Raw genomic sequence first — 10520 nt, 5'->3', positions numbered from 1 at the left:
CGCCCTCCGCTCGGCGGTAAGTGACAGGCGCGGCGCCCAACCAGCGCGGCGGCCCGCCGGCGGCCCTATGAGCGGCGGCGGCGGGGCAGCGGGGCCGCGCTTATATGGCTACGGCAGCGCGCTGCCGCCGGCCGCGCTCCTGCGCCGGGGACTCGCAGCGGCGGTATCGGAGGTCGGAAGCGCCGCGCTGGGAACCACAGTGGCTGGCGCCGCTTCTCTTCCCTCGCTCCATTCCTTCTCCTCCGCGGTGGGTTGCGCATCAGCGCAAGTCCCGCGCCCGTCGTTCCTCCTTCTCAGCTGCCGCGGCGCGCACTGCAGGTCGCGCAACGGGAGAGGGACGATTTGACGCTGCGACCCCCCCCCCGCCCCCCCCGTTTTGGTTTGGTTTATTTTTTATTTTTGTAATCATTATTGTCCGTCCCTGTTTCTTTCCTTGCTCCGCTCCCTGGTCTTTGCCGGTGACAAGGACAGCAGTGCCCCTCGGGGAAGCCGGAGCCCTGCGGATGCGCCTCCCCGGGACTGGGGGAGCTGACTCGGAGTGGATTTATTGACTCGCGGTTGCTTCCGAGCTGCCCGAAACAGCCCGAGCTGGTGCCCGTGCGGATTGCAAACTGCGGGGAGCAGTGAGAGACATACAAGAGGAGCCGCCCGCCGAAGCTGTGTCCTTTCCCCCTTTTATTTCTCCCGCCGCCCTTTATTTTACCTCTTTTTAATTTATTTTGTTGTTTTACTCCTTTTCACACGGGCCTTAGACACTGTGAACGCGTATGGCGCTCTGGATCCAAATGGGAGTTGGCAGTTTGAGTGGCATCTTCCAAGGCAGCCGGGAGACCACCACTAAGAGGAAGGACTAAGGTGTTTGCTTTTTTTTTTTTTGCTATTGCTGTTACTTCGGAGGTAGCTTGGATCTGACCTCAGAGGAGCTATTCCTACATGCGAGTGGCATACATGACTCAGTAGATCTGCTTGCAGCTCTCGCCAAGTGCATCGTCGACTCTTATTGATTTTTTTAATTTTTTTTTTATAATTCTTTTTTTTCCTGTCAATCATCCCGGCTGTTGGGATACCGGGCACCCACCCTGCTGTTGCCGCTCAGGTGCGTGGGAAGGCGCACGGCGGAGTTGGCGAGGCTCCGGGGAGGGACTCGGTGCCGCCTGCGACCATGGCAGCGCGGAGGCGAGATGCCTCCGCCTGGAAGTACTGCTGGGGAGCCGTGATGGTTTTATGCAGAACTGCACTGGCGCGGTCCATCGTTTTAGACCCCATATATTGGAATTCCTCTAACCCCAAGTAAGTTTCCATCCCGCTCCCGCCCGCCGTCTCTCCGGGGATCGGCGCTGTCCTCCGTGCGCGGGGGAGGGACGGGACGGTGTCGCAGGTCGGCCGCGGCCGGCGGGAGACACGGGGACGGGGCGGAGTGCACCAGCGCTGAGAGGCGGCGGGGGCTCCGGCCGTGGCCGGCAGCGGGATCCGGCTCTTCCCGGGGCGGCGGGGCGGGTGTTTCGTGTGACGGCGGAGCTGCCCCGTCGCCCCTTGTCCCCGGCGGGAGGGTCTCGGGAGGGAGGAGGGAGGACCGGGGCGGCGGACCGGTAGCGGGCTGGGGAGTGGTGCGGCGGTGGCAGGATAAAATCTGCGGGCAAAGTCCGGGCTCGCCCGGGCTGGAGCAGCGGAGGAACCGGGCTGCGCTGAGTTGCCAGGAAAGGGTGATACTCTCCAACTTCTCCGTCTGCAGATGCAAACTCATCCCATTGACTCCAGCGAAGTTACATCTGCTTATAACAGGGCTAAATTTGGTTGTGGAGTTGATGGTATCAAGGCACATGTCAGTGAGTAATGAACTAAGCATTACCCATCACACAACCATATAGTGTCATTCTTCATTAACAAACCCAAGCGAAAATGTGTATGCGTTCCCAGGACCTCACTTTTAAAGCTCACTCTTAGAAGAGATGCGTTCTCTAAAAAAAAAAAAAAAAAAAAAAAAAAGCAATCTCTTTACTTAAACTTACAAAATTATTGCTTTTAGAAAGAGGAACTTTTCAAAAAGTGGGCTGCTCTACTAAAGAAAACTCTGAGGCAGTGATGTAAAGCTACTTACACTTCTCTTTTGTCTCCTTGGATTTTTGACATACAAAATGGAAGTTGGCTTTGTTCACTTGAGAGAGCCTCTGAACTTTTGTGATTAGAATCACTAGTTTGGAGAACAAAAATCACGATAGGGAGAAGTAGACTCTAATGAGTTAAGGAAATTTTAAAGCAGAAATGGGTTAAAATATTTTTTTATCTGCATGCTCCATCTTCAGTTATATATGTTTAACACATTGCATATGATTTAATTTTAATTGAATTTAGCATTTCCCATTAACTCCGCTAAGTACATGTCTTGTTTTCCCGGGGGAGTTTGTAGAGGAAATGTTAGGTGGTGATGAGACAAGTATGAATGGAGTATTTCCTGGATCAGGGATTAATCCTGCGCAGGTGGCAGGATCTCTAAGAGTTTAGTGAAGATTTCAAAGTTTGAATTAGGAGTAGCATCTCAAGTTTACCAAGCTACCTTGCCTTACAGTCATCATCTACTGTTGCTTTCACTAAATGAAAAAATCACTGTAGATTTCTGCCTGCATTATTTTTTAATACTTGCTCTGTTTCTCTTTACCGAGAAGTTTCCTAATCTTTCTTAAAGAAAAAGAACTAAAAAAAAAAAGAAACTGGCAGGAGCACGCTGGACTGCTCAGTTCAGAGTCTTTATTTGTAATATTGATTGACAAATACTTATTTTGTATATGCATCAGGTGGGAAGCCTGTTAAAATTTACCTCCAGTCACTGGCTCAGCGCTTGCATGGTGTTGCACAGCTGAAGCCTTTCTTTGGCTTAAGAAAGGCACGGCGTCACTTGGGAGGATAAAGCGGCCTGGCCGGTTATAAAGCGGGCTTTATAAGGCTGTTTAGGCTCTCGAAAGGCAAAGGCTGAGAGCCGGGGTTGCATTGCAGGAGTGGGCCTGCTGTGCTGGTGGAAAACAGCCTTGGCTCGGCCTAGGAGGAAGGGGAATGCTTTTGCATCCCAGGCCTCGCTGGGTTTATGCCTACAGAGGTCACTCTTCCAAAGCAGAAGAGCCGGCGGCTCGGGGCTCTCCTCTGCCAGCCCCAACCTGCTCTCGCTTCTTTTTTAACTTACCTTGATCGCTTTTATTAGCCATCGGTGAAACGAAAGCATCCGAGCAGCTGAATTCAGCCCATCTCACGGAGCCTGGGGATATGCTTCTTTTGTCAAACACGACTTGTGTTTCCATTTAGTTAATTCTAAACTGTTTGATTACAAAAAAGGTTTGAATGTTGTTAATGGTAGATCTAATGATAATATCTAATTACTTTTTCAACTTAAACGCACGCTTAAAAATAGGTTGTGTTGCTGATGTAATTGAATTTTCTTGAGTGATTCATTGAGGCTTAATCACCACAGTGAAGAAGTACACTATTAAAATTAGTCTTTTCAATTGCTGGGGCTAGTGATTTATAGGCCTCTTGGAGGCCTGGAGTTTGAGGAGGCTTGCAAATGCATTCCTGACACTGCTGCTGGGGAGGCAGCTCTTCTTCTCCAAGCAGAATTTCTTACTAATTCTTCTCACACTTGTTTGCCTGAAGGATCCTGAATAATTTCTCCTTAGAGAAGGTTGTCCTTACTCTGGATTCAAGCTGATTGTTAGCTTGGGAAGTGAGGCTGTTGAATAGATCTTGGCATGGTGTAATAATAAAGCTCCTTTCTAGATTTGAAATAATACCTATCTTTGATGCTGGTTAATTTATTCAGGGAAGGTGTGTGTTTAACTCTATTGACAGTCTCAAGGCAAAAATCTGCTGAACAGGTAGGCAGTAAAGTGGGAGAACTTGTTAGGTTAATATAAAGTATGAAATCGTAAATTTTAGGTTAAGGTAAACATATAAACTGAATTGGTTTTGCACTGAAGTCTGGAGGTTATGATTTCTAGCAGGTGGCTGGAATGGAGAGCATGCAGTAGCTATTTGAACACAGAGCTCCCCTCCCTGTCCCCCCTTACCTTTTTAGAGATCTGCTTTATTGCCTTGACCAAATCATGAGATTGAAGTGACCTCCATAAAATAATTATAACTGTAAAAACTGTATTGCTTGGCAGGTTAAACATCGTTGTTGTAGATGGTCTTGGCATTCTTTATGGACTTATCATCTGAAGAACTTTTAGATCACCTGATCTTGAAAATACAGGAAAAATTACTGTAGGTTTAACTCCTGTTGACAGGAGTTAAACCTACTGTAGGTTTAACTCCGCTTCTTTTAACAGGAGACTTTCTGCCTGTATTATTTCTGCCAAGACAAGCAATGTATGCAGATAGCATGGATTACCTCAGTTTCACCTCACAAGGGCTCTGCACTGCCTTTGACACGCAGGACCACGAGTAATGTTATGGACTACCTTTCAGTGAAGCAGTAGAGAAATCTCATTCAAAAAAGCATCGCTTATATCTAAGCGTCACTATTTCCCTGCGTGCTATAGGCCAGCGATCAAGGCGGGTCTCCTTAGTGACATGTGGAAGGTTATCCTCATAAGTGGTGCCTTTGACACTGATTAAGTTAGATTATATAGCTGTTTTTCTCTCCCTCTGATAACCAGTTATATATGGGATATTTCACAGCCTGCCTCTGAATGAATGCTAACATGTCAGAAACTGATAAAATAAACTACAATTGATGACCCTGCTAAATGTTCTATTCAGTAGCGTATAGACTAGTCTGCTTCTCATTGTATCTGAAATTCTTATTTTTGTAGGTAAACAAATGCACATTCACTACCGATTGAATAGCCCCTTGAACTATGCTCTGCAGTTTGCATTTGGGTTAATCTTGTCGGTTTTAATACAGAGGGGAAAAAAAGGAGAAAGCACCAGGGGTGGAATTGTTAGTGCTTTCACATCCACATTCCTCACATTTTGTCAGGATGATAAACTGTAGGTAATGGACAGCCCTTGTTTCACAGGACAGGCAAGCCAGCCAGAGCACAAAGAGCTTGCTAAAACGATATCACACAACATGTTTGGGAGGCTCTCAGCTAGACAGGAATTTATTTGGGAGTCCTGTGCTGTGGGACTCCACTTTCTAACCTATGCAATTACAGCTTCAAGCTGAAGAAACAGGAGTGGAAGGTTAAAATTGTTTTAACACATGCTCCTAAACTGTACCCAAAACATAGCTGTTGACACTTGGCGTGCTAATAGATGGAGCAAGTGGTGGCTTCCAGTCAGTCCATTTGATAGTTCTAGCATTTGTAGCCAGGTCTCTGAAGCACAGGTGAATTAGCAAAATGATTTCAGAATAAACTGAAGGCCGATTTCTTGAGCTGGTTATTTTCCCCAGCCTTTTATACCTAGAGTATAATTGCTATATTATTTATAGTAATTATGTTAAAGCGTGTTATCTGTAAGCTGTGCTACGTTATTTCACTTGGTTTAATGAAGTAATTGCCTTTAGAAAGGCTGTGACTAAAAGTCATGCTAAAATCACTTAAGTTCTCCTTCTTCCCACACACGAGAATGCCTTCCTGCGTTTTTTTTTTCCTTCCTTTTTTTTTTTCTTTTTTTTTTTTTTCCCCCCCTCTTTTGTGTTTTATTGTAAGGAGATCACATTGCTTGAGGTGTGACACTCTGGGTCCTCTCAAATTCGGCCAAGGCTCCTGGCATGGGAAATCAGGAGCAGAGGTGGCTGCTCCGACACGCTGGCATAGACAGGCCTTTCAGCCCTGCGCAGCAGCCACAGGCAGCCCTCCTTGGGGACCTTTTTTCCTCTATGATCTGGTCTTCATGCATCGTGCAAACCTGCAGTACTTGAAATTGCTTGTTGCAAATGAGAAGAAAGTGTTCTTCTGAGAAAAAAATAGTGATTAAAATGTTATTCATGTGTGCCTAATGTCTGTCTGCCTTGGCTGCTGACATAAAGAAACCTGTTTTTCTGGTCATTTATCATACATCTACATGGATTTGCTTATGAGCTCATTCTTTGTGAGGCGTTGTGGAAACTTACATAGGAATGTTAAACTGCTTGAAATATTTTGATTAAAATACTGAGTGCCACAGTACATAGACTTTTAACTAACACACTGTTGTCTTGAAGGAGGGGAAGTTTTTGTGGGGGGGGGTGTGGGGAAGGGAGCAGCAAGGGAGAAGAGTTTGTGGGGGAGTTGCATGAAAAAGCAGAGGAAGGGAGGATGGCAAATGGACAGTGTTAGAAGAGCTTGGAAAAATCTCCTGTGGCTTCATTGTCTCCTTAAAGCCAGAGAGCACAAAGACAAATGCAGTTCAGCCTTTCTCCCATGATGGAAAATGTAAACCGTTGACACAGCTCCCATGTTTAACTTGTTTAATTCTCATTTTAAATTCAGTACTATACCAGCCGTGTGAACTCTGAAGATTTCTTTAGTAATCCATTTTGTAGTTCCGAATCAAAAACAAAGTGAAAAGGTCTGACACAATTTGCTTTTATTTTTAGGCAAATCAACCCTGGTCATAGTTAATAAGGGGATTACAACCCAGACTAGGTCTTTACAGATGTAATGTAAATCAAGGGCAGAGTATAAAGAAACTGATCCCTTTTGATTGAAGTATGGTAAAAAGGCATAGAGAAACTAGCAGCAGTAATCTGATTGTATGGCAATAAAACCACCATTTTCTGTCTTTCAGATAAAAATAATGTGGTAAATCCATGCAGTTCATAAGATGTAAAGGCAGATAAAGGGTGATGCCATGGCAACATATAGATTAGCTTGATGTTAGAAATGACACGTCTCTGAAAGGGGTGTTATAAACTAAGGGCCTTGCTCCGGGCTGTAAGGTATTATGTGAAAACCACACAAAACTTGGGGGCCGGGATTAGGAACTATGAAAGGCCTACTTGTGGCTTGGGGTGGTTGGAGCGGTGAAGAAAAGCTGCTCAGTTCTTGCTCATTGGTGGTGTATAATATGGTAAAGATAGATTTCATTTACTGCTTTTTGCCGAGATGGGGGCCGATTAAAACTCGGGATGGCTGCAGTTGTGAGGTGTGGAAGATTCTCGTTTTTAACTCCTGCCCTAGCAGCAGCCTTTCTGAAGAATTGGCTGCACTTGGGATTTGTTGCCTTAATCTATTTGGGCTTCGGGCAGGAGCATGCTGGCAAGGCACAGAGAACAGAGGGGAGAGGTAGTATTGGGGTTATCTGGAAGGAAAACAGAGAGCTTTTGATTTCAGCTGTGTTTTAGTTTGTGGTCTCCATCTCACACTCCATGGGAGCAGCCAAGATAAACATGCTTCATTGTCTGTGCCTAGGCCAGGTGATACTTCAGCATCTCTTGTGTTTCCCATTCTGCAAAAATATAAAAGAAAAAAAACCCTGAAAAACCAAAAAAACCGAACAACCACAAACAAACCAGCATCCATTCCTGTTTACCAGTCAAGCTGCAGATAACCAAATGTTTCTGGCTCAGTCTCTAGGTGGTGTTTATTTCCGAAAGGCTGGCTGAAATCTAGAAATGAATGAGATAAGCATCTGCCTTCCCCCCCCCCCCCTCCTCCCCAGCCAACTTACAATCACTGGGATGAGTTTGCTGTCAGCCCCTTGAGTTTAGCCGGCAGACAATATAGCTATTGTTTAATCATTTATTTTAAGTGATCTGCAGCTGTAAAGGTAGCGATATATACCTCTCCTAGTGCAGCTACTTGGATGTGTTTTTTCTTGCTTTTTCTCTTAAAGAGCCTTTAAATAGTTAATACTTGCTTTTCTACCCAACTGCCAACCCTTAACGCCCACAACTTAAAGTCAGCATTACATTGCAAATCAGGGGTACGATTCAAATCAGAAATATCTACTTTATTGCCTGTTCATTTGTCTGCGAAGGGGGGAGAAGAAAGCACTCTGCATTTGTTAGGCGCAGTCTAGACACAAGGGGAAAAAACACTGAAGCCTACAATAACAGTTGTGTCTTTCTTTACTGGGAATGAGCCTGGGATGAGCTCGGCAAAATGGAATTCATGCTGTTTGTTTGGCAGTGGCTTGGACACTTTTAAAGTGGATTGGGTTTGGGGGTTTTTTGTTTGTTTGCTTGATTATTCCAGGTTTTTTTTATATAAGTATGTTAATTACATGCTTGACTTTATCATTCTTACCCTATCCCATAGTATGCTGGATATCTTCACAATTCTGACTGAAAAGGGGATTCCAGACCCCAAACTGTCAAGCTGCTGATGTGATTTAACAAATGAAAAATAAACAAGTGCATATAGAGAGCCGAACGGATTGGCAGAATTCACAGGCCCTGAAGTGGTCAGATGGGTTTCCTGTGTTGAAACTTAACCTCCACAAATCTATAGCAAAAGATCCAATTCATTTGCTGAAATTCTCCAAAGCACAGGGGCAACCTCATCTAATTTACAGGCCGGTCACATTCAAGCACCTTGCATTCTGCATTTGACAATGATTGCTAATGGGCCATTCAACTAAAGTATTTGCTTGTTAACAGGGAACAGAGCATGATAAATGTCCAGCAAGCTTGCAGCCTCCTTCAGCTTTTCAAATGCAGACTGGTGCATATTTATGGCAGGCAAATGACAAAGGGGGAAGCTGAATTACTCTGGCCTTATGCTTTCTGTTCGAACAAGGGTTAAAATAATTAAAGAAATAATGCAAAAACCGATGTCCTTTGTTTGCCCACCATTATCCAACGTTTAGCTTTCGAACCTGCCTGTCATGTCACATTTCAGAAATGTCCCAGATAAGGCTGGACAGGTTTGGCAGGGCACAGGGAGAATTGGGGAACCATCTACCAAGGGCATCCTGGACCCCAGCTCTCCCTGCATCCAGAGTCTTTCCCCTCCAGGTTCCTCTCGCCTTAAGGAGTTTTCACTGATAGAAGCTTGAAGGTATATTTAAAACAGAGATTTTTAAATTTCACTCCTGTTCCTTAAACGGGAAAAAAAAAACCCAACACTGGAGAGAAAACATGTACATTGAGCTCAGTATGTTTCTGGAAGCCAGGTAGGAAAACAAAATGGCAGAACAAAAACCAGTTTTGCATTGCTTCTCCACCCCCAGATAGACTTAAGACCCAAAAAAGATAAAACATGCACACAGAAATTTCCTAAACTCAAAGTGTCTTCAGTGTAATTTTGAATTATCTGGGTTGAGTTTTTTGTTTTTTTTTTAATATTGTAATCATTTTTGTCCCTGTAAATTCAGGCTTAATCTTAGCCTATCAGGTGCTCATTCAACTTCATGAAAATACCTCCAGTGATTTCAGTGAGTACTGCAAGTCCTACAAGCCTGAAAGGGCTTTACATTAAAATTATTTTTCATTTTGGGCAAAATTTAAATTTTCTTGTTATGAAAAAAATCTTTCATTTTACTCTAGGAAAGAGAACATACAGATTATTTTTTTTTCTGTTAGCTGTGATGCAGAGAACTTTCCTTTGATGTGATTATATACATTGTCAAAGACAGCAAATAAGGGCAGGACCTCTATCTTTTTTGGCAATCCTGGCCAGCCAACACCCAGTGTTTATTGAGGTATCAGCATGATAATTATAATGCAGCTGATTTAAACTTTGATGTAATACTCTATGCTTTCTTCTGGTTTTAAACATAAGTTCCAAGCCAAAAAAGATAAAGCTTGGTAGAGGATTGTGTTGCTAGGTGAATCATTCCTGATGTATGACATATATATAACTATAAGATGGGTTTCCTACCTGAGGTGTTCTTTTAAAATGTCTCATGAGTGATGGCTAAAATAGGACTTAGAAAACTTTATTTGGTAGGATCAGAGCTTTGTACGCTTTAAAAGAAAGTCAAGTTTTACATGTGTCAACGGAAAACAAGAAATTATTTGGCTTGTTTTACACAGCAGGATAGGTTAGATGGTGAAATTATGTTAGGCTGAAAAATTTGTGATGCTGCAAATTGCTTCTCACTGTTTTCCTAGCTTCTGTTTGAATAGGGCTTTTATTTATATACCCAAACCAGAGAACAGCAGTGGGGAAGGTGGACACTGCACTGTAAAGAGAAAAGTGTTCTAAAGCTAATAAGGGTGATTTGAAATTTTATTATCGTTATTATTATTGTTAGTTAAAACCCAGTCTCACTTGAATGCTGTTTTATTTTGGATTGGGAGTTCTGCCAGACTCCAGCCTGTCAGAGCTAAGAAGACTCAAATCAAGTCCAGGCCTATTTCTGCAGCAAACGGGAATCCTGGCTCCTTGCCTGCAGATTCATTCAGGAAGACCCATCTGGCTTTTGATGTTCTCCAAGTTTGAAGCAGTTTGTTTAAGGAACCTATGCAGTGAGCACTGGTGGAAGCACACATAACTGTGCTTCTTCTGACTCCTCGTCAGTGGTGCATCGTTTCACAGTTTCATTTTTGCTTGGTGCTTGCCATCTGCTTACCTACTGCCTGAGCAGCAGTTGGTTTCTATACCTGACTAGATGAAAGTGTAAATTTGGAGTTGGGAACATCTTGACTCCTTTTGAGG

General features: G+C 44.0%; 1 protein-coding gene across 1 annotated transcript in view; it reads left to right on the top strand.

The window, feature by feature from the left end:
- The first annotated feature begins 411 nt into the window (after nucleotides 1–411).
- Nucleotides 412–10520, top strand: part of EFNB2 (ephrin B2) — a 45235-nt gene continuing 35126 nt past the window's right edge. The window contains exons 1-2 of the mRNA XM_059839316.1: nucleotides 412–855; nucleotides 1097–1290. Coding sequence (XP_059695299.1) covers nucleotides 1163–1290 — 128 coding nt within the window. The 5' untranslated portion in view covers nucleotides 412–855; nucleotides 1097–1162. The remainder of the gene's footprint in view (nucleotides 856–1096; nucleotides 1291–10520) is intronic.

Source organism: Haemorhous mexicanus, chromosome 2 (genome assembly GCF_027477595.1).
Source record: "Haemorhous mexicanus isolate bHaeMex1 chromosome 2, bHaeMex1.pri, whole genome shotgun sequence".
NCBI lineage: Eukaryota > Metazoa > Chordata > Aves > Passeriformes > Fringillidae > Haemorhous > Haemorhous mexicanus.
This window is presented reverse-complemented; position numbering and strand designations above follow the sequence as displayed.